Below are 23,410 nucleotides of genomic sequence, written 5' to 3' on the forward strand. Positions count from 1 at the left end.
GTCTTTTACATACAGCTTGATATAAATTTTTATCAGTTCATTTGTTTATAATAATTTCACATGTTTATAAAAGATGTTATATAACTGTATTATTACAGTAAGTTGGAGGTTAACCTAAAATTATTAAAGTATACCTATCCTTAAAGTAAATTATGTATGTATTTTAATATAAAATTATTAAAGTATACCTATCCTTAAAGTAAAGTAAAATATGGTTTTATAAATTAAGAACTTTACTTTGGATTACAACTAATATATACTAAGATTTTCTTAAACAATTATGACATAATTGTTGTAAGTTAAATCCCATTTGCAGTAAAAAATTGCACAAAATGGGTATAGAGTTTTAATCTACCTAATAATTTGTACTGTTTTCATCTAACAAGTGGCTTCATTTGAGAAAATATAGTGTAGCTTTTCACGGTTTTAGTTACCCACGGTCAACTGTGGTCCAAAAATATGCAGTGGAAAATTCCCAAAACAATTCATGAATTTAATATTTGCTCCATTCTGAGTAGTGTGATGAAATCTCATGCCATCCAACTCTGTCTCACCCAGGATGTGAATCATCCCATTATCTAGTTTATCCAGGTTGTATAGGATACCTGCCTGTGTTAGTCGAAACTTAGTAGCCATCTTGGTGATAAGACTGACTGTCTCAGTATTGCAGTGCTTGTTTTCAAGTAATCTTTATTTTACTTAATTGATCTGTTTTATTATTAGTTATTGTTAATTTCTTATTGCCTGATTTGTAAATTAAGCTTTATCATAGGTGCGTATGTATTTAAAAAACAGTATATGTAGGGTTCAGTTCTATCAACAGTTTTAGGCATCCACTGGGCGTCTTAAAATGTATCCTGCAAGGATGAGGGGGAACTCCTTACTGTATTTAGAAACTGTGATGACATTTTCTGATATTTCAGGTTCTCATGAGTTCTCTTATCATTACCCAGTGTTTTTCTTGTAATATGTGGATTTTAAAGTATTTAAATTTTTTATTGCCATGTTATTGACCTTAATGATTCCCAAAATAAAATAGATATTAAGAGGTGCTTAATTATACTTTTTTTTTTTTTTTTTTTGAGACAGAGTCTGGCTTAGTCGCCCAGGCTGGAGTGCAGTGGCGCGATCTCGGCTCACTGCAAGCTCCGCCTCCCGGGTTCACGCCATTCTCCTGCCTCAGCCTCCCGAGTAGCTGGGACTACAGGCGCCCGCCGCCTCGCCCGGCTAATTTTTTGCATTTTTAGTAGAGACGGGGTTTCACCGTGTTAGCCAGGATGGTCTCGATCTCCTGACCTCGTGATCCGCCCGCCTCGGCCTCCCAAAGTGCTGGGATTACAGGCGTGAGCCACCGCGCCCGGCCTAATTATACTTTAATACAACTACCAGGACATATATTTTAACTTTGTGTAAATCATCTAAAGTTATTTCCATGTTAATACATTTTGTGTAGGTGTATTTCTGAGTGGGGCATTTACAATGATAAAGAATTACAAAATACCTTAAATTTGGGAAATAATTGACACATTTTAAAGTAGATTCATAAAGCAGTAAAGCCTCTTGTATTATGTTATCTTTAAATTATAACTAAGAAGGTTTTCTATATGACTGTGTACACATTATCAAAAGTTGAACTTATAGCACAAAAAGTTCAACTATTTGTGTCAATTATTTTTGTCAATTATTGGTTATTATGTTGCATTAAAACTATGATAGTGAATATATTGTATTAAAAAAAAGAAAGTACCAAATCCATATATTTGGGGTGGAAATTTGAGCCATAGTTGTATATACTTACTTTTTTGCAAGAGTAATCTATATCAGATAGCCTAATAGTTTGGAAAACTCTTTAAGATGCTAAAATGCCACAGCACAGTCAGGAATAGGTATGACATTCAGTAATATAAACAACAATGTGTACATGAAATGTCCGTTAATGTTAAGTAATTGGAGTGACAGTGGGAAAATGCTAATGTAAAGGGGCTAGATTCTCTGTCCATTTTACTTCTAACCTAATATTTTCATTTTAACCAATTTTATTTCTCCCATTTTGTGAATGGGCTACAGAACTAAACTAATAACATTAGTTAAAATAATTATACAAATCATTCCCATGTAAAGTACTTTTGGTGTGAAATTAGAGTGAAGAAACTTTTTATTATGATTGGGATTTTTTTCTTTTCATTTCTGATGCCATCCATTTAAGAATCAGTGTTCCAGAACAATTGGTATAGCTTTGCATGTTTCTGGCTGGTCATGACAAATCAGCCACTGTACACTCATAGACAGCAGTACAGTAGTTGTCACTGGTGGCCTTTCTGTGACAGAGAGCCTGAAGACTGACATAAAGCGCAGCCTGTTGTGAACTGTCAAGTGAGTCTGCCAAAAACTCAGCAGACAGAACTAATTGCAGAGAAAAAGGACTTTTGTGCCCTCTTCTCTTTCTTTACTTTCCTTTTTTTTTTTTTTTTTTTTTAAAAATAAGACAGATATTGTTAAAGTAGCTTGTTTATGTAAGATTTGTCTGTCTCTCCTCTCATTGCCTGGATCCTTTCTTAACTTAAAGTCTTGCACTGCAGGTCATTGAGCACTTCCACATGGAGATTGGCACAGGACCAGACTCAAGACACACAACTCATAACAGTTGATGAAAAATTGGTAAGAATTTTCTACTACACACTGCTATGGTTCTGCCTTCAGGGTTATTTTTGTACTATAGATATTCAGTATGGTGTTCCAAGTTTTCAGGAAAGTGGTTTGAATTTGAATTTCCAGATTATACCTAAATTTTAAGAAGAAATATTTGTCATCAAAAGATAATTTATATTAAGCATTATATACAAAAATAAAATCATATGCAAATATTAATATATTAAAATTATGAAAGGCTTTCATTTTTGTGGTGTTTATAACTAGCAGTTAGAACATTCACTACTTTTTGTAATGAATGTTTTGCTTTTTATTTTCTCAGTTGCACTCCTATTTAAGTTGTGAGATACTTGCTAGTACTATCTAAAACTAAGTATATTAGGTTTTCCTGGAAGCATACAATATTTATTGTCACTGTATGTATATATGTGTATATGTATACACACACACACATTTTATTTCTTCATATGTATGAGAGATTACAACTAGCAAGACTAACAACAAATGAGTAATAATCTTTTGTAAATCAGTAACAAACAGAATTTTGGCAGCCATCGCTTATAAAATTTTTTAGAGTGTGGTCTATTACTTTACATGCAACTTAATATTTATGCTTCAATAGCATACATTTTGTAATGTTTCCAAAACTTCTGATAGAATTGAGTAATTGTATATGTATGCTTTTCATTTTATATCTGTTTTATCATTATCAGATATATAGGTGTGTTTCTTAGCTACCCCCTTTATTATTGTACAGTATTTTATCACTCAACTTTGAGCCTATAAACATAATCTAAGTAATAGGTCACACTTAAATTTCTATTTGTACCATTAAAGATACAGACAAATAAATGTATAAGTAAATAGAGACAGCTTGGAAAATTCACATCTTATGCTGACTGGTTTTATTTTAAAATTATCTCTTAGGTCTACCTATTGACATTGTCATCATCCTGATCTAGGTTACATCATCTTTCACCTAGATTTCTACAGTGGTCTCTTACCTGATCTCCCTAGACTCTTTAATCCTAATCTGATTAATTTTCCTTAGGATGGCCAAAATCGTCTTTGAAATGCTGGTATTGTCACCCTCTTTGCGTCCTTTGGTGCTTTCCATTGTCTTTAGAATAAACATTAAAATCCTAACATGGCCTTTGACATCTTGCATGATTTAACTCCTGCCTTCCTCTCTAGGTTTATCTTATACTACTGTGTTTTATATTCTGTGGTCTAGCCACATCAAGCCTGGAACTTGCTATTCTTTTTCCTGCTTCAAGGCATTTGGAGTTCTGTTCACTCTACCTGGATGCTTTTTACTAATCCTGAGGTCTTCATCCAGTCACCATCTACCTATTCTTTAAATGTTAATCAAACACCAGTTGCTTAGTCAAGTATAAAAGAAATGAGGGGCCGGGCATGGTAGCTCATGCCTGTAATCCCAGCACTTTGGGAGACTGAGGTGGGCGGATCACCAGGTCAGGAGTTTGTGACCAGCCTGACAAACACGATGATACCCCGTCTCTACTAAAAATATAAACAGTTAGCTGGGTGTGGTGGCGAGTGCCTGTAATCTCAGCTCCTTAGGAGGCCGAGGCAGGAGAATCGCTTAAACCTGGGAGGCAGAGGTTGCAGTGAGCCGAGATTGCACCATTGCACTCCAGCCTGGGCGACAAGGGAAACTCCGTCTCAAAAACAAAACAAAACAAAAAAGAAATGAGGCAGTTATGTGTGTATGAGGTGAGGATGATTTTCACATCCTGTGTATTCATTAATGAGAGCACTATTATTTTAATTTTTCCTACGAGCATCTTTTTTAACTCTCAAGAGGTTGCCTTTTCTATAGTTTTCAAATTTTAGAGTTCACTAATAACCCTTCTAAGTTCTCTTCTTTCTAGTTTGAAGAATGAGTGAGTCAGCAAGTAATACATTGCCCGAAACAGAGTGCTATGAAGTGTATCAGAGAGGTAGACAGACTGGATTGGTTTGGTATTTTTAATTATATGTCATTTGGTTGCATACTGTTGAATTTTCTTGCCCTATATAGATTTTCCCCAGCTTTGTTATATCTTTCTTGAAGTATTAGTTGTCCCTCAGTACCTGTAAGGGGATTGGTTCTAGGACTCCTCTCAAGTACTAAAATCAATGGATACTTAAGTCCTGTGTTAGAGTGTTCTCATATTGTTATAAAGAAATACCTGAGGCTGGGCGTGGTGGCTCATGCCTGTAATCCCAGCACTTTGGGAGGCCAAGGCGGGCAGATCACGAGGTCAGGAGATCAAGACCATCCTTGCTAACGTGGTGAAACCCCGTCTCTACTAAAAATAAAAAAAAATAAGCCATACATGGTGGTGGGCGCCTGTAGTCCCAGCTACTTGAGAGGCTGAGGCAGGAGAATGGCGTGAACCCGGGAGGCGGAGCTTGCAGTGAGCCGAGATGGCACCACTGCACTCCAGTCTAGGCGACAGAGCGAGACTCTGTCTCAAAAAAATAAAAAAATAAAAAATAAAGAAATACCTGAGACTGGGTAATTTATAAAGAAAAGAAGTTTAATTGGTTCATGGTCCTGCAGGCTGTACAAGTATGGCACCAACATTACTTGGCTTCTGAGGCCTTAGGGAGCTTTTACTCATGGTGGAAGGTGAAGCGGTAGCAGGCACATCACATGGCAAAAACATGTGCAAGGGACGGGGTGGTGCCATACACTTTTTTTTCCTCCCCTTTTTTTTTTTTTTTTTGAAGCAAAGTCTCACTCTGTCGCCCAGTGCAGCAGTGCAAAGTCGGCTCACTGCCACCTCCGCCTCCAGGTTCAAGTGATTCTTGTGCCTCAGCCTTACCAGTAGCTCGGATTACAGGCACCCGCCACCATGCCCAGCTAATTTTTGTATTTTTAGTAGAGACGTTTTCACCCTGGTGACCAGGCTGGTCTCGAACTCCTGACCTCAGGTAATCCACCTGCCTCAGCTTCCCACAGTGCTGGGATTACAGGCGTGAGTCACCGTGCCCGGCTGCCATACACTTTTAAATAACCAGATTCCATAAGAACTCACTATCACTAAGACAGCACTAAGCTATGCATGAGAGATCTGCTTCCATAACCTAATCACCTCCCATCCGTCCCCACTTTCAACATTGAGGATTACATTTCAACATGAGAGTTGGGCAGGGACAAATATGCAAACTATATCAAGTCTCATATCAAATGGCATAGTATTTGCATATAAACTATGCATATTCTCCCATATACTTTAAATCATCTCTAGAAAACTTATAATGCCTAATACAATGTAACTGTTATACTGTACTGTTTAAAGAATAATGACAAGAAAAATGGAGGTATACGTTCAGTACAAATACAACCATACTTTTCGGTTTTTTAATAAAAAACTGTAGATCAGGCCAGTATGTCACTGTGGTTCTCCAGCTGAAATCAATTGGTTATTATTTTTGGTACATGACAGACATTTTCTTGAAAATGAACCTGTCACTTCAAGGAAGTGTTGCCCATGATACACTTCAAATGCAGTGTTAGTATTTGAACCCTTGCGCTCATCTCTCACTCCCGGAACAGTCTTTTAATACTAGAAGGATGCCAAGCTCAATCACATCAATGGCAGAATTAAGTTCTATAAAAATTCTAACATTGTGTACTATGCTCAGTGCTAGGTTGATGGGATTTAGCTGCCACAAATCTCAGCATCACAAAATACACCCAGGTAACAAACATGCACATGTACCTCTTGATTCTAAAATTAAAAATTGAAATTATATAAAAAAAGAAAAAAAAGACTGTTCTAGCGGGATTGGTAACAGATGTGATTTTTGATACTGTGTAACACAATATATTAACGTTTGGAATATCTGTATACCTCTGTGAACCAGTATTTTTCATATGGCCAGTGCCTGATATAAAATCATACATATGGGTAAACATTTCCTTTAAAGTACAAAATAGAACAATGGATTTTTAAGGTAATCAAGTATGAAAATATTAGGGCTATCAAAATTTTGCTCCTTCTTCTAACAACATATCTGTATGATAATGAGTTTCCTTTATATATTGCAATAGAAACAATCCACCAAAACGGTTTGAATGCAAGAACAGATGTTAGAATTCAGCTGTCCTCCATTAAGCTGGATATTAAATTTTCAAACGAGTGCCAAAATGCAAATGAGTGCCACTCTTCTCACTTTTTAGTTTTTGAAAATAGCGTTTTTAAAATTAAAATCTTTATATTATTACATAACTGGCTTATTTTAAATTAATTTTTTTTCTTCATTTTAATTTATTATGTGATAGATATCTATGGATATACAGGCATACTTTGAAGATATTGGTGGTTTGGTTCCAGACCACCACAGTTAAACAAATACCACATTAAAGTGAGTCATGAAATTTTGTTTTGGCTTCCCAGTGCGTGTAAAAGTTACGTTTCTACCACACTGAGGTCTGCTAAGTGTGCAATAGCATTATGTCTAAAAAATAATGTACATACCTTAATTTTAAAACATTTTATTGCTCAAAAATGCTAACGATCAGCCGAGCCTTTAGGGAATTGTAATCGTTTGACTGGTGGAAGGTCTTGCGTCCATGTTGATGGCTACTGACTCTGATCAGGGTATTGGTTGCTGAAGGTTGGGGTGGCTGTGGTAATTTCTTAAAATAAGACAACAATGAACTCTGACACACTGATTGACTCTTCCTTTCATGAAAAATTTCTCTGTAGCGTGTGACACTGTTTGATATCATTTTACTCACAGTAAAACTTCTTTCAAAATTGGAGTCAAGCCTCTTAAACCCCACTGCTGCTTTATCAGCTAAGTTTATGGAATAATCAATCCTTTGTTGTCATTTCAACAACGTTCACAGTCTTTATCAGGAGTAGATTCTATCTCAAGGTACGACTTAGCTCATGCATGAGAAGCAGCTTCTCATTTGTTCCAGTTTAATCATGAGATTGTAGCAACTTAATCATTTCTTTAGGCCCCACCTACCACATCTGCAGTGACTTCCTCCACTGAAGTCTTAGACCCTTCAAAGTCATTCATGAGGGTTGGATTCAACTTCTTTCTTTTTTGTTTTTGTTTTTTGTTTTTGTTTTTCCATATCAAATCAATATTTATTTCAGGACATGCCATCTCAAAATAAAACGAAGAGTCAACCCTTGCCTTTAACAATTATATTGTATTATAAAAGCACTTTACAACTCCATCCCATCTTTAAGTATAAGTTATTGGCATGTGGGTTAATGATTATCTGTAAGCATTTCTCTGTTCAGATCCATAATCCAAGTGCTCTCTGAATATTACAAGGTGACAATAAGTGAGAAGTGAAGGAGGAAGAGGAAAGAAAGGGAAAGGTTCTCCCAGTTTAAGGTTTTGGACTTAATTTCTTTCAAACGCATGCTAATGTTGCTATTTTCATCTCCTATGAATCACAAATGTTCTTAGTGGCATCTTGAATGGTGAATCCTTTCCAGAATGTTTTCAATTTACTTTGTTCAGATCCATCAGAGGAATCACTCTCTATGGCAGCTATAGCCTTATGAAATGTGTTTCCTAAATAATAAGACTTGAAAGTCAAAATTGCTCCTTAGTCCACGGGCTGCAGAGTGGATGTTGTGTTAGCAAGCATGAAAACGACATCGTTGTACATCTCCATCTTGGGTGACCAGGTGCATGGTCAGTGAGCAGTAATATTTTGAAAATAATCTTTTTTTCTGAGCAGTAGGTATCAACACTGGGCATAAAATATTTAGTAAACCATGCTGTAAACAGCTATATTGCCTTCAGACTTTGTTACTCATTTATAGAGCAGAGGCAGAAGAGATTTAGCATAATTCTTAAGGGCCCTAGGGTTTTCAGAGTGGTCAGTGAGCACTGGAATTGCATTGGCCTCTAAGAGTCAGCCTGTCTTCTGAAGCTTTGAAGCCAGGCATTGACTTCTTTCTTGCTATGAAAGTCTTAACTGGCATCTTTTTCTGATACAAGGCTGTACATTGAAAATCTGTTGTTTAGTATAGCCACCATCGTCAGTTATCTTACCTAGATCTTCTGGATCACTTGCTGTGGCTTCTCCCTCAGCACTTGCTGCTTCACCTTGCACTTTTATGTTATATAGATGGCTTCTTTCCTTAAACCTCCTGAGCCAACCTCTGCTTTCCTCCCCTCTCAGCCTTCATAGAATTGAAGAGACTTAGGGCCTTGCTCTGTATTAGACTTTGAATTAAGGGGATGTTGTAGCTGGTTTGATCTTCTATCCAGACCACTGAAACTTTCTCCAGTTAGCAATAAGGCTGTCTAGCTTTCTTATCATTCATGTGTTCACTGGAATAGCATTTGTAACTTTCCTCAATAACTTTTCCTTTGCATTCGCAGCTTGGCTGTTTGGTGCAAGAGGCCTGGCTTTTGGTCTGTCTAGGTTTTTGACATGCCTTCTTCACCTAGCTTAATCATTTCTAAATTTTTACTTAAAGTGAGAGACAGGAGACTCTTCCTTTCACTTGAACTCTTAGTGTTGGGTTATTAACTGGCCTAATTTCAGTATTATTGTCTCAGTGAATAGAGAGACCCAAGGAAAGGGTGAGGTATGAGGAAATGGCTTGTCAGTGGAGGACACACACAACCTTTATTAATTTAGTTTGCTATCTAATATGGACGCAGTTTGTGGCACCCCAAAACAGTTACAATAGTAACATCAAAGATCACTGATCACAGAGCACCGTAACAGATATAATAATGCAAAAGTTTGAAATATTGGAAGAATTGTCAGAATGTGACACAAAGACTTGAAGTGAGCACACACCAGTAGACTTCTCAACAGAGGCTTGCCAGAGTCCTTAAATTTGGAAAAAAAAACCAAAAAACAAAAAAAAACCAACAAAGCACCATTAATCTGTGAAGCACAGTAAAGCAAAGTTCATAAAATGAGATATGCCTATATCTTTTAAAAACAAAACCTTGGAGTCCCAGTAGCTTTTAACAGTATAAAGGAATTTCAACATCAAAAAGCTTGCGAATCATTCTCCTAAGTCTTCTCTTTTCTGGGTTAAACATCGCCAGGGCTTTGATTTATTTCAGATGAGTTCCAGTCAGTTAATCATCTTGATTGCCAGTCAGTTTGACTGAATCTCTTTTAAAATGTTTTTACCAGAATTTTTCATACTACAGATGTGGTGGGGATTATTGCCTTATTCCTTTTAATCATAGCAGTTCTAGTAAGGCAACTTTAAATTTAGGTTGTCATACTTCTTATGTGGATTTCATGGAGAGCTAAAACCTCAGATTCTTTCTTATGTGTGCTGTTATCAAGTTGTGTTTCTTTTCATCCATCTTTAGTATGTGATCATCATTTTTAACATATTCACAGAGTCACTCAAAGGACATCTTACCCAATAAAGTTTATTTTATTTTTTTACTGTTACATTTTAGAATTTTCTATACAGTATATAATAAATTACAAGAATTTTCATAGTACTTTGTGGATATCAGTGCTAATATAAATACGAAGAAAAAAATTGTGGCTTTTTTTTTCTGAACATCAATTGTATATCAACAACATGTATCCTATCTTTCTTTTAGGCATAAAATGTAGAAAGGAAAAGTCTGCCTAGCATTTTCTAGTGCAAGAATCCATTCTTTCATTTTGGAACTATATACAACGTTAACATTGTTGAGTACAAATCTTCAGATAATAAAATTGTGGCAAATCCTGGATTATTGTTAATAAAGAATATGGTATCAGAGTACTTTCTGTGCTTCTAATTAGTCAATTTTAGTTTGTTATGTATAAACTGCTAACTAATCTTTTTACTCTTGAAACTAACAAGAATGTAAATATCAAAAGAGTAGATGACAGCATCTGAAAATAATCCTGTAAGCTTATGTTTAGAAGCACAATGCTTAAAAAAAAAAAAAAAAACGAAAAACTTTTTGTGGGCTGTACCATTATTTCCTAATATATGATACTTCCTACAGATACTAAGGAGATCTTATGAATGGTTGTTTGCTTGGCCCTTGGTTTTTGTTGCAGGAGGAGCTGTGCCATGGAGGTTAGGTGAAGAATGTCTTTGCCTTTGTGCTTTATTATAAGGGTAACTTTTTTTTCTTTATACCTCCCTCCACCTCAGTCTCCTTTCAGGACATTTGATGAATACCCAAGTCCAATGAACATGTTGTCTTTTTTATATTCACTTCAGCTATAGAAAAGAGAGAAGTTAAATTTGCAATGCTCTTTAAAGATTTTAAGTAGGTATTCCCCTAAAAAACAACCAAAATATAAATTAGTCCTACATAGGTATACCTTCAATTTGCTTTCTAATCATTTTTTAGCCCATTTTTTACACCCTGATTCCTTGTTTATGACAATTGCCTTATATGACTGTTTAGTACAGTTAAAATATTACTAAGAAAATAGAAAAATACCCTCCAAAAATATAGGAGTAGTTTCAATTTCTTATTAAAAATGACACAAAATAAGCTTTAATAGTTTAGACAGTAATATATTGTTTTTATGGAAATCATGTTGCCTGCTATCTTTCCTTCATTCTTCGTTTATTTATTCAATAAATACTTACATGTGCCAGGCACTATACTTCAGTGTTGTATTGACACTTTACATTGTTTTCATTTATATACTGAGTTATTTTGTTTAAAAACTATTAAGCACCACCTGTTTTAACTTTTACAGAGGTAGTATAGTTAGATATGCATCCTCAATTTAAATGTATGTGAAAAAGGAAACTTTTTATTTAGCAATCTGTAAAACTTAAATCTTTTGGAGGTATGTGGAGTGGGGAAGGACATCTATTATTTCAAAACTTTCTTGAGAAATTATAACACAATGCTATTAATGTAAAATCCTAATACTTTGGACATTTTTAACACTCTAATATCTTTATTTAAAAATCAGATGTGCATGTAAAACAAATGTTGTCAGTATTCTGAATGTTGCCAATTGATTGTATTTTGCTACTTGAGAATTTCTTCCAAATAGCAATTAAACAGCACTTACACTTTGGTACTTGCTGAGGCTTGTGATAAATAAATTGCTGTTTGATTAATTAGCACGCAGTACTGGTAGCATGCTCAGCCGATGAGGTTTTAATATTGCTGTTTTAGAATGTCTGTAAGCAGCAGCAGGTTATTTAATACAATTTTTTTGTCAATTTGTAATAGTTAAAATTTTTTTTATTACTTTAACTTATTCTAAGAAGTTTGTAAAATTGAATGGTTTTTGCAAGCCTTCGAAAATAAAACAACTACATTTGCTGTACAAGTATTTATTTATGTTGTTTTTTCTTCCTGACATATTAAAGGTTTATAGATTAAAACTTATATAAGTCTGCTAACTTGAATTAAAAATTGATAATTAAGAGGTGACCTACACAAAAAGATAACCCTAAGTTAAAGGCTTGCTTTTGCTTTGACTATTTACTTTTTTTTCCCCCTCTAAGGGGTCAGTTTTCTTTTGGTGAGATTACTTTCTTTTGGTGTATGGCAGTGGTATCTCTGCTAGATTATTGGAAGGAGTAGTGTCTGCAATTGGGGTTATACAGCTTTCTAGCATCTCAAGTGTCTGTTTTGTCTGGACTTTACTCACGCAGCATTCTTGTGCAAAAATTTCAAGGCTTTAGTCTGGAGCTCTGGGTCAAAGGATATGTCTCTTTGAAGGGTAGACAGGAGTTTTTTATGTTTTATTCACTAAGTAGTATTTCATTTTACATCAAAGAATAGCAGCCTTTGAGAACCTACCATGGTGGCAGTTTAGCGTGTGGGTTTTTTTCTTTAGGACTTTCACTAAATATGTATAGTGTTTCTTCAAGTGTTTCATCCTACAAAATACTTATTTTTATTCTTTTACTTAGATGAAACTTCTAATATAAAAAGAGAAGAATCATGACTAAAGATAAATGTTTGTTGCAGTAAATTTTGTTTTAAAAGCAAATATAGTTTTTTTGTTTTTTGTTTTTTTTAACAGTGTCAGTTTTTACACTACCCACAAGCTATTGAAAAAAAAAAAAAAAAAAAAAAAAAAGGATGAATAGCCTTTAAGATTGCAGCAATACTGTTGCTTAAAATTCTAAGGAAGACGTAATGACTAGTGATTTTGGAAGTGTAGATTTCATAGTGAAATGGTCATTCCTTAATTGTTCCTTTTTTAGTACTGTCGTGTGTGTGTAGGAGAGATTGATTTTGAAAAATACCAGACTCAAGTAATGAAAAACGTTAAGACTTCCTGAAGCTAGAAGGAAAGTTCTTTTTTTTGTACTTTTTGTGTAAGTTAATCAGTAAATAATCATAAAAAAAGTGATTGCTTTACATGTTTGGAAGATTATTACATTGTATTTCATATTTTTAATCTCATGACATATATCTATAAACATGAATTAATATTAAAAGTTTGTTTTTATGTTTATAAATAAAACATGCTCTTAAATAGTTGAAAGTTTATCAAAATAGTTAATCGTTTAAAATGAATGTTTTCTACTTTCCTTGATACGATTTTAAAACCTGTTATATTTAACTATGATGATCATTAAATCAAATCAGTTACTATTTTTCAAATGTAATTATTTCTAAATTCTTTAGATAAGTAAAATATTCTGCAGAACTTTGTTGTTTAAAATATATGCTTATTGAAATGTTTTTATGTAGTATCAAGCTATATAAACTTAGATTTACTAAATATCACAAAGAAAATGAATGTTAAGTATTACAGTTTTTATATACAGACAGGAACCATTAAAACTTAGAGAACGATCGTTCTATATTTAAATTGTTTAAGGAACAAAAGGTCTTTCCCCTACAGTATTCAGCCATCTCTATTATCTGTGATTCTTCAGCAATTAAAGCAGATTTATTTTCCTCTTTGTTCCTACTTGGAATACTTGAACAATACTGGAGAATTGAACTGACTGAAATGTTGTATCTTTCAAAAGGTTTAAAGTTCTATGTACCAATTAGCAAAATACAGTAAAGGTTTAAACTGTTAATAGCCACAACATCTTTAATGCATAGACCTGTAGTATGCTAGTGCTGTGTAACAGTTCTCCTTTGTATGTCTCTTTTAAGGAGAGTAACTGTGTCAGTTCTTTTCTTGCTTTACTACCTGCTGTGTATGGAAATTGTGTATAGTACTTGGCACTTGCTTTCAAGAATTTAAAATTCTTGCATGTTATTATGTAGGAAACTTTGGCTCTCAAGAAAATAGAATTGATAATATTTTATTTGTTTGGATTTTAAGTTTAGGTTTTTTGTCATATTCTAGAGAGTACTCATTTATATCGGAAAATATATTATTAGTCTGTTACTCATTAGTGAATTTGAAGTACATAAACTGTATATTCTTGAAAATTACTTATCTAATACTTTTCATTTAACTGAATGTAATTGTAAAGAAACCATCAAATTTATATTATTGTATGCAGATAGATACCTGATGCTTTATTTTACACTGTATTTGAGTTTGGTTTTGGGGTTTTTTGTTTTGTTTTGGTCTTTTTGGTAGTAAATGGTACTTTGTTTTTAAAGTTATAGCTTTTGAATTAGCTAGCTTGCCAGATAATTTTATAACCCAAGAATTAATCCAAATACTTAAACTTGTTAAAGCCTTATGTCTATCATTTTGTAGTAAGTTCTCAATGAAGGTAGGGTGAGAGGAGGTAGAGAAATAGAAGTAGCATCTTTTGGTGACAGTTATGTTTTCTTTTTATATCGTGTATCTCAGAATAGAATTAGAGCAAAAGAAAGGAGAATGTAGACTTTAAAATTTGAGACTAGAAAACTTTGATTCTATTTCTGTGTTCAGGCTTTCTAATTTTATATGACCTAGTCTCTGCTTCTATTCTGTTCTTCAAAATACCACCTGCAAGTATGTGAGATATTCATGTTTTACAAGATGGGAAAGTTTGAAAAATAGGGCAGTGATATGGAAGTTTTACTGTATGCAGTATACGATGTCTCCACAAAGCTGCTTCTTTATAAGGCATACTTTTCTAGAAACATGTGAATAGGCTTTTTGTTCAGTTGTTGTTTCATGTTTAATACCTTACTTCTAAAGGCTTTCAGCATATTGCATGTTAGTTGATGAGAGTTTTTAAAATGTTAATGCTTCCAATAAAATAGACATGAAAAATAAACTTAGCTTTCTCTAAACAACATACAGGATACAGAAATATACTAAAATGTTGGACTGAGAATGCTAACTTAAAGAACTGAGGATCTGATTAGTGTACTGATGTACATCTATTCCAGTGACTACTGAGTATGTATTGTGTTAAGATGTATCAATTAAAGATAATTTTTAAACCTAATTAGGTAGTTTAAGATTTGACATCCAAAGAATTAAAACCAGATTTCTGATTTAGTATGCATTATAATATCTTAAACATTCAAATATGGCTGCTATAGCCTGTGCCTAGGTTGTTCTGAGATTAAAACTCCTCTCGGTCTAGTAGTTTTCATCTAGGACAATATATGAAGATCATTCAAGAGATTTTTTGCTTGTCTCTTATTTATAATGTAAAATATTACTATACTTTCCTTCCTTCATTCAATTTTTTTAAGCATATGGGGATGTAGCTATGAACAAAGCACAACATCCATGTCCTTAGAGCTTATATTCTCATGCTTAAGCATATGCTAGCTTTATTCATAAATAATTACGGTATTTTTCATAGATAATATTATGGAAAAAACAAAGCTAGGTGATGAGACAGAATAGCTGAGGTTTGGGTGAAATAGGGATCATTTCAGTAGGGCAGTCAACGAAACCCACTTTGAGATGGTGTGCTATGTGAATTAAGATCTGAATTGATGAGAAAGAAGCAGCTATGTGAGAATCTAAGGTAAGAGCATTTTGAGTAAAGGGAAAAGCTAATGACCAAAAGTGTAGCTGGTAGTAGTCAAATAACAGATGGAAAGATATGACATAACAAGAAAGGAGAATGATATAAAATGAGATCAGAGGTGTGGGCAGGAGCTGGATCAGGTGAGAAGGCCCTTTAGGCCCATAGTAAGAAATTTGAATATTATTCGAATTATAATTAGAAACCTTTATATAATTCTAAGTACAAAAGTGGTTTGATCTGATTTAATTCTAAAAGCTAGAAAATTACTAAGCTATTATGATTAAGGGCAACTTTAAAGAAGCTCAAAGGAAATGGTTAGTTTGCTGCCATTTTTATTTGAAGGAACCTAATTTTTGTCTTTGCATAGGTTTTATATATGATATAACAATTTGGTGATTTTTTTTTTTCTATTAAGGAATCTTCTGAATTTGAAATTGCTTTTTGAGAAAGGCAATATTGGGACCAGGAATAATAAACTTATCTCTCTCATTCTCCATAGCCCTTCTTTCTCTGCCCCGCCCCCTTCTCCACCAAGGGAAAAAATGTTACAGGCTTGTCATAGTGGTAAAGGAAGATAAGAATAAATTGGCTGAGGTGCTGTCCACCAGTTTGGTGCTGATAGCTTCAAATACATTTGAGTTCTGCACCTTGCTTTTGCCAGTGGCATGGTTTGATGGTGATAGTTGTCTGTCTTCATCTTAACTTTAACTCCACTTCCTCTTGTCCTGCCTCTCCTCTCCCCTCTCTTTCTCTCTGCTTCTTGAAATCTCTCTTTGCAGTTTGTATGGCTTTTTCCCTCTGTCTTTTGACTCTCTCTCTGTCTTTTGCTATGTAGCTGTAGGTCATCTCTCTCTCCCTTTCTGGCTACATGTTTTCCTGATATCCCCTTGTTGCCTCCCATTTTTTTCATTTTTTCTGCCTTCTCCTGTCTCTCTTCAGTTTTGGCTTTCTGTGTCATTCTTTGGCTGTCATTTTTTCCCCCATTGCCCTGTCTCTTCTTCTTCCCATTTTCTTCTTCCTTCCATTCTTTTTATTCCATACTTCTGTTCCTTTCATCATTTTTCTTCTTTCTCTCACTTTCCCAAAATTACTAAGGAGCAATATCAGAACTAGTGAGGAGAGACAAAAGGTGGCCCCACCCTCTAAGCACTTGTTTTTAAATTGTCGTATTTCCTCTTTTGTAAATATGTAGGACTTTTAGAGACATTTAATAACTGAAAAAGAAATGGGTTATACATTATTACATTATTTGAAATGTTCACTCTAGTGAGATATATGGGATATTGGCAAGATCATGGACTAATTATAAATACAGCCTTAGATCTTTAGTCATCTCTTCTTTTAGCTGTATAACCTGAAGCAAATTATTTAACCTCTGTGAGTGTCCTCATCTTATAAAATGAACATACCTTTTTATATTTGTTTTGAAAGTTAATTGAGAATACCAACACTAAACAAGAGGAGAGGCTGAGTGCAGTGGCTCACAACTGTAACCCCAGCACTTTGGGAGGCCGAGGTGCGAGGATCACTTGGGCCCAGGAGTTTGAGACCAGCCTAGGCAAATGGGGAGACCTCATCTCTACCAAAGAACAAAAATTAGCCAAGGGGAGTGGCACGTGCCTGTGGTCCTCACTTCCTGGGAGACTGAGGCAGGAGCTGAGCTATTAATACTCAGGAGGTTGAGGCTGCAGTAAGACGTGATCATTCCACTGCACTCTGGCCTGGGTGACAGAGCGAGACCCTGTCCCCAAAATAAATAAATAACACATTTATGTTCATTATTCAGTAAAAAGTGTTTTTCTTCCCTTTTTTTGCTACTTGGAGTTGTTAGCATGGAGAGAGAAGCAAACTGGAATTATAATTATTATTATTAATCAATTTTGAATTATTATGGAGACCATTCTTGTGAATCAAATCTGCAGTGCAGGTACTGAGTTCTAGGGTACCTGGGAGCCCAATGTTGACCTCACAGTGGTCCTATGTCAGTCATGTGTGTATATGTATGTACATGTATAGTTGATAATGATTTTTGTCATGTAACTTGCCTTTTCTAACAGCCTGTGGCACTAATATCATCTATGATATTATCTCTCATTATACAGTTTCTGACAATCAACTATGTAATTCTTTAATTGGTAGATAGATGTATTGCTATATAATTATCCTTCCAGTGAGAAATTTCTTTAGTCATTTATAATTTATTTTTAATGGTGGAAATTTGAAACTGTATTACTTCAAGGAAGTTTCCAAAGTACTTATTCCTATTATTATATTTGGCCATTAAACCCTGTGTGATTAAAAAATTACTGGTTTTTAGGCTGGGCAGAGTGGCTCACACCTGTAATCCTAGCACTTTGGGAGGCTGAGGTGGGCAGATTGCCTGAGCTCTGGAGTTCAAGGACCAGCCTGGGCAAAATGGTGAAACCCCGTCCCTACTAAAACACAAAAAATTAGCCGGTTGTGGGGTCGCGCACCTGCAGTCACAGCTACTCAGGCGTCTGAGAAATGAAAATTGCTTGAACTTGGGAGGCAGAGGTTGCAGTGAGCCAAGATCATGCCACTATACTCCAGCTCGGGCAACTGAATGAGGTATCTCCAATAATAATAATAATAATAATAATAATAATAATAATAGGTTTTAATAGTAAGGCATAGACATACCAAAAATCACATTAGAGGCTGGGCACAGTGGCTCACACCTGTAATCCCAGTACTTTGGGAGGCTGAGGCGGGTGGATCACGAGGTCAGGAGTTCAAAAGCAGCCTGGCCAACATAGTGAAACCCTGTTTCTACTAAAAATACAGAAAAAAAAAAAAAAAAAAAGGATGGGCGTGGTGGCGGGTGCCTGTAGTCCTCGTAAATATATCAATTTTTACTACCAATAAAAAAAATTTTTTTAAAGCATAGTTATATATACATATTGTGGAAACATTAATTTGGAAATGAAGAAAGCGTAATGAAGAAAATTAAAATCACCTTAATCTCAGTCTTGGTGAATTTACTTCTTTTTTATATGAATATTTAAACACACTCATATCTAATGTATTTATATGTAAGACAAACTGTTTTATAGTTTTTTATCCTGTTTTTTCACTTTATTATAATGTGACTATATTTCTTTAAAATTATTCAAAAGCATAATTATAAATGAATGTATAATCTGTCATTGGCTGTACCATAATACCTCAGCCATCGTGCAGCTTTTGTACTGCAGGTTGTTTACAGTGTTTTGCAACTATACGCAATGCTAGAATGAACCTCTTTATACCTAAGTCTAATCTTTGATAACATCTTTATTTTAGAATCAATTCTTTGAAGTGGGATTACTAAATTGAAGGGTTTAGTATCAACATTTTAGGCCAGGCACAGTGGCAAGGTGGGAGGATTGCCTGAGCCCAGGAATTCAAGACCAGCCTGGGCAACATAGCAAGACCCTATCTCAAAAAATGTAAAGAAAACAAAAAAGTATCAACATTTTAAATATTTTTTGGTACCTAGAGATAATTGATACAGAATACTTTAGAGAGGATTTTACCAATTAACTCAATGTAACTTCAGAGATATGGCTTTATTTTTAATATACATGGCCTAGTTCTGTGGATACTTTTCAGACTCTGACATGGGGTGTGTAGCAAATTCTATCTAATAGATAAATACCATATATCTAAGAATTAGAGTATTAAAAAAATACTTAACACATTAATGATGTAACATTGATTTAGAAGTACTTCAAGGCTTAGTACATCCTGAGGATCAACTTGTAAATTTATGTATCATTGTACTATAAATTGGTGGGTATTGCTGGTTGATGAGATTTCTATCACAAATCTCTGTAAAATACTAGGCCAATGCATAGCAGTTAGTGCTACATAAGCGTTAACTATTGCTGCTGCTACTACATTAGTACCACTGTTACTATTATTTTATAATGCATTATAGCAGAGTTTGTGTCATAAATAATGTATCTGAGGAAGTTATGAAACTTTCTCCCTATTCTTACATTCAGTCTATGTTTTTGTTTTGTTATAAAGCCTTTCCAGAACAATGCAAGGTAAACATCATCCTCTGAAATATCTACAGTACTTATCTTCATTTATTTGGTGAACTACATTATTACTGATTTCAAATTTAATTTTGTAGTCAGCAACATACTGTATGATTTCAGTTTTCAGATTTCTTGAGACTTTTTTGTCACCTAGTATATAGTCTGTCTTGATTAATGTTTCATGTACATTTTGAAGGAATATGCATTCTTCAGTTTTTGAGTTTGGTGTTCCAAAAATTTCAATTAAGTTTTAAGTTGACTGATAGTGTCACTCACATTTTGTACATCTTTACCAATATTTTTATCCACGTTTTCTGTTAGTTCTTGAGAGAGAAGAGTTAACATCTCAGACCATAAGTGGTATCTTTCCTGTGTGTGTGGGATCACTTTTTTGCTTCACTTATTTTGAAACTCCACTGTTGGGTGGTGTATCAACATTGAAAATTGTTGTGTGTTCTTGATAAGTTGTTGCTTTATCCTTACGTGATATCCCTCTTTATTCTGATGCTGTTCCTTTTTCTGAGGTCGAATTTGATAATAATATATAACTTCCTCAGTTTTCTTATTCTTTTTTTTGTATGGTACATCTTATTCTCATTTGTGAGTTTATATTTAAAGTTTGACCTTCGTGCTTACATGTGGACCTTACTTTGTTTAGTTTGACAATTTCTGTCTTTTAATTTTGTGTTTAAAAAATTATGTGCAAAATATTTATTGATATAATTGGGTTTAAATTGACCATCTTGCTGCTTGTTTTCTATTCATCCTGATTTCCTTTTTCTTTCTTTTCTTTTCTTTTTTTTACAGTTGCTTTAGGGATTACAATATGCATCCTTAACTTTTCATAGTCTACCATGAACTAATAATATATCACTTTATATGTAATATAAGAACCTTAAAACAATACTTCCACCTGTCACTCCAGTCCTTTGTTAATGTTGACACACATTTTACTTCCATATTTGTTGTAAACCTCATAGTAAATTATTATTTTTGCATTAAACAGTTGTCTTTTAAATAAATTTAGAAGTGAGAAGAAAACTCTTTTATATTTACTCACAAATTTTTCATTTTTGTTACTCTTAATAATTATACTTCATATAGATAAAATTTCCATCTGGTATCCTTTTCCTTTAGACTAAAGAGCCTTATTTAACATGTCTTACAGTGCTGTTCTGTTGGGCAAAAATCTCTCAGCTTTTGTTTATCTGGAAATTCCTTTATTTTGACTGCGGTTTTGAAAGACGTTGTCTTAGCTCAGGGTGCCACAACAAAATACCATAGACTGGGTGGTTCAAACAGCAGAAATTTATTTTCGAACAGTTTTGAGGGCTAGAATTCCAAGGTTGAGGTGCCAGCATGGTCGTTTCTGTTGAGGGCTCTGTTCCTAGCTTGTAGAAGGCCACCTCCTTGATGTGTCTGCATGGCCACAGAGAGAGAGAAAAAGCAAGTGAGCTTTGTCATGTCTCTTCTCATAAGGGCGCCTTACTCTCATGATCTCATCTAACCCTAATTACCTCTCAAAGGCCCTATTTCTAAACACCATCACATTTAGAATGAGGGCCTCACTATACAAATTTTGGGAGAATACAAACATTCAGTTCATAGCAGACCTTTTCGTTGGATATAGAATTCTAGGTTGAAGATTGGAATGAGTTAAAAATGTCATTCCAGTTTCCTTTAAAAAAAAAAAAATTGTGGTAAAATATACATTGCACACCAAGTTTACCATTTTTAAGAGCACAATTCAGTGGCATTAACCACATTCATAATGTTGAGCAGTCATCACCACTATCTATTTCCAGGCTTTTTCATCATCCCGAATAGAAACTCTGTACCCATTAAATAGTAACTATCCTTTATGCTCTCCCCTGTTCCTCATAACCTGTATTATACTTTCTGTGTTATAGCATGTGTCAGAATTTCATTCCTTTTAAAGGCTATATATAATAGTTCCATTTTATGTGTATATCACACTTAGTTTATCGATCATGGAACATTTGGATTGTTTCTAGGGCTATTGGAAATAATGCTGCTATTAATATGGATGTCCAAATATTTGTTCAAATCTCTGCTTTCAAGTTTTTAGGAAGATGCCCCAAAGTAGAATTGTTGAATCATGTGGTTATTATATGTTTAGCATTTTGAGGAACTACATGCTGTTTTCCCTATTGGCTGCACCATTTTACATTCGCACAACAATACACAAAGTTTCCAATTTCTCTACATCCTCACCAACACGTGTTATTTTCCATTTTCATTATAATAGCCATCCTAATGTGTGTGAAGTAGTATCTCAGTGTGGTTTTGATTTGCATGTTCTTAATAAATTAGTGATGTTGAGCATCTTTTTGTGTGTTTATTAGCCATTTATGTATCTTTGGAGAAATGTCTATTCAGGTTCTTTGCTCATTTTTAATTGGATTGTTGTTTTTTTGTTGAGTTTTCAGAATTTTCTGTATATTCTGAATATTAATCCTCTATCAGCTAGATGTCCTTTGATGCAAAAAAAAAAATTTACTTTTGATGACATCTCTTTTATCTGTAGTTTTTTATTGCATATGCTTTTATTGTCATATCCAGTAATTCCTTGCCAAATTCACTGTCAAGAAGATTTCCTCCTATGTTTTCTTCTCAAAGTTTTGTAGTTTTAGCTCTTCCATTGAGGTCTTTGATCTGTTTTTTGTTTTGTTTTGTTTTGTTTTTTGATGGAATCTCCCTCTGTTGCCCAGGCTGGAGTGCAGTGTTCAATATCTGCTCACTACAACCTCAACTTCCTGAGTAGCTGGGACTACAGGCGCGTACCACCATGCCCGGCTAATTTTTGTATTCTTAGTAGAGACGGGGTTTTACCATATTGGTCAGGCTGCTCTTGAATTCCTGACCTCGTGATCTGCCCGCCTCAGCCTCCCAAAGTGCTGGGATTACAGGCGTGAGCCACCGTGCCCGGCCCTTTGATCCATTTTGAGTTAACTGTTGTATATGGTGTAAGACAATGATTCATTTTCATTCTTTAGAATTGGATATCCAGTTTTCCCTGCACCATTTGTTGGTGCTTTCCACATCAAATGATCTTGGCACTCCTTTAAAAAACCAGTTGGCTGTATATGCAAGGGTTTATTTCTAGGCTCTCTATTTTATTTCATTGGCCCGTATGTCTATTCTCTGTCAGTACCACACTAGTTATTGTAGCTTTGTAGTAAGCTTTGTAATCGGGATTTGTGAGTTCTCCAGCTTTGTTCTTCATTTTCAAGATTGTTTTGAAACAAAGATTTCACATGAATTTTAGGATGGATTTTTCTTTTCCTACCCCAAAATGTCACTTTTTGATAGGGATTGCATTGAATCTGTAGATTGATTTGGGTAGTGTTGTCATCTTAACAATACTGACATTTCCAGTTGACGAACACAGTATGTCTTCCCGCTTCTTTATGTCTTTAATTTCTTTTAACAGTGTTTTGTAGTTTTCAGTATACAGATTTTTTGTTTTCTTAGTTACATTTGTTCCTAAGTATTACATTGTTTTCTATGCTATTGTAAATGGGGTTGTTTTTGTAATTTACTTTTTAGATTTTTCATTGTGAGTGTATAGAACATAACTGATTTTTGTATATTGATTTTATATTTGCCACCTTGGTGAATTTGTTTGTTATCTCTAACAGAATATAAAGTGAAATCTTTAGGGTTTTTCACATAAGTCATCTGGGAACAGAGATAATTATACATCTTTACAAGTTTGGATGGCTTTTATTTCCTTTTATTTCTTTTTCTTGTCTAATTGCTCTAGCTAGAACTTCCAATACTACACTGAATTGAATTAGTAAAGGTGGGCATCATTGTCTTTTTTCTCATTTAAAAGAAGAGCTG

General features: G+C 34.4%; 1 protein-coding gene across 2 annotated transcripts in view; it reads left to right on the forward strand.

The window, feature by feature from the left end:
- Positions 1-23,410, forward strand: part of NDUFS4 (NADH:ubiquinone oxidoreductase subunit S4) — a 116,883-nt gene that overhangs the window by 39,317 nt on the left and 54,156 nt on the right. For both annotated transcript variants that reach the window (XM_025388734.1, XM_025388733.1), the window contains exon 2: positions 2,580-2,658. In XM_025388734.1, coding sequence (XP_025244519.1) covers positions 2,580-2,658 — 79 coding nt within the window. The remainder of the gene's footprint in view (positions 1-2,579; positions 2,659-23,410) is intronic.

The sequence above is a fragment of the Theropithecus gelada genome, chromosome 6, assembly GCF_003255815.1.
Source record: "Theropithecus gelada isolate Dixy chromosome 6, Tgel_1.0, whole genome shotgun sequence".
NCBI lineage: Eukaryota > Metazoa > Chordata > Mammalia > Primates > Cercopithecidae > Theropithecus > Theropithecus gelada.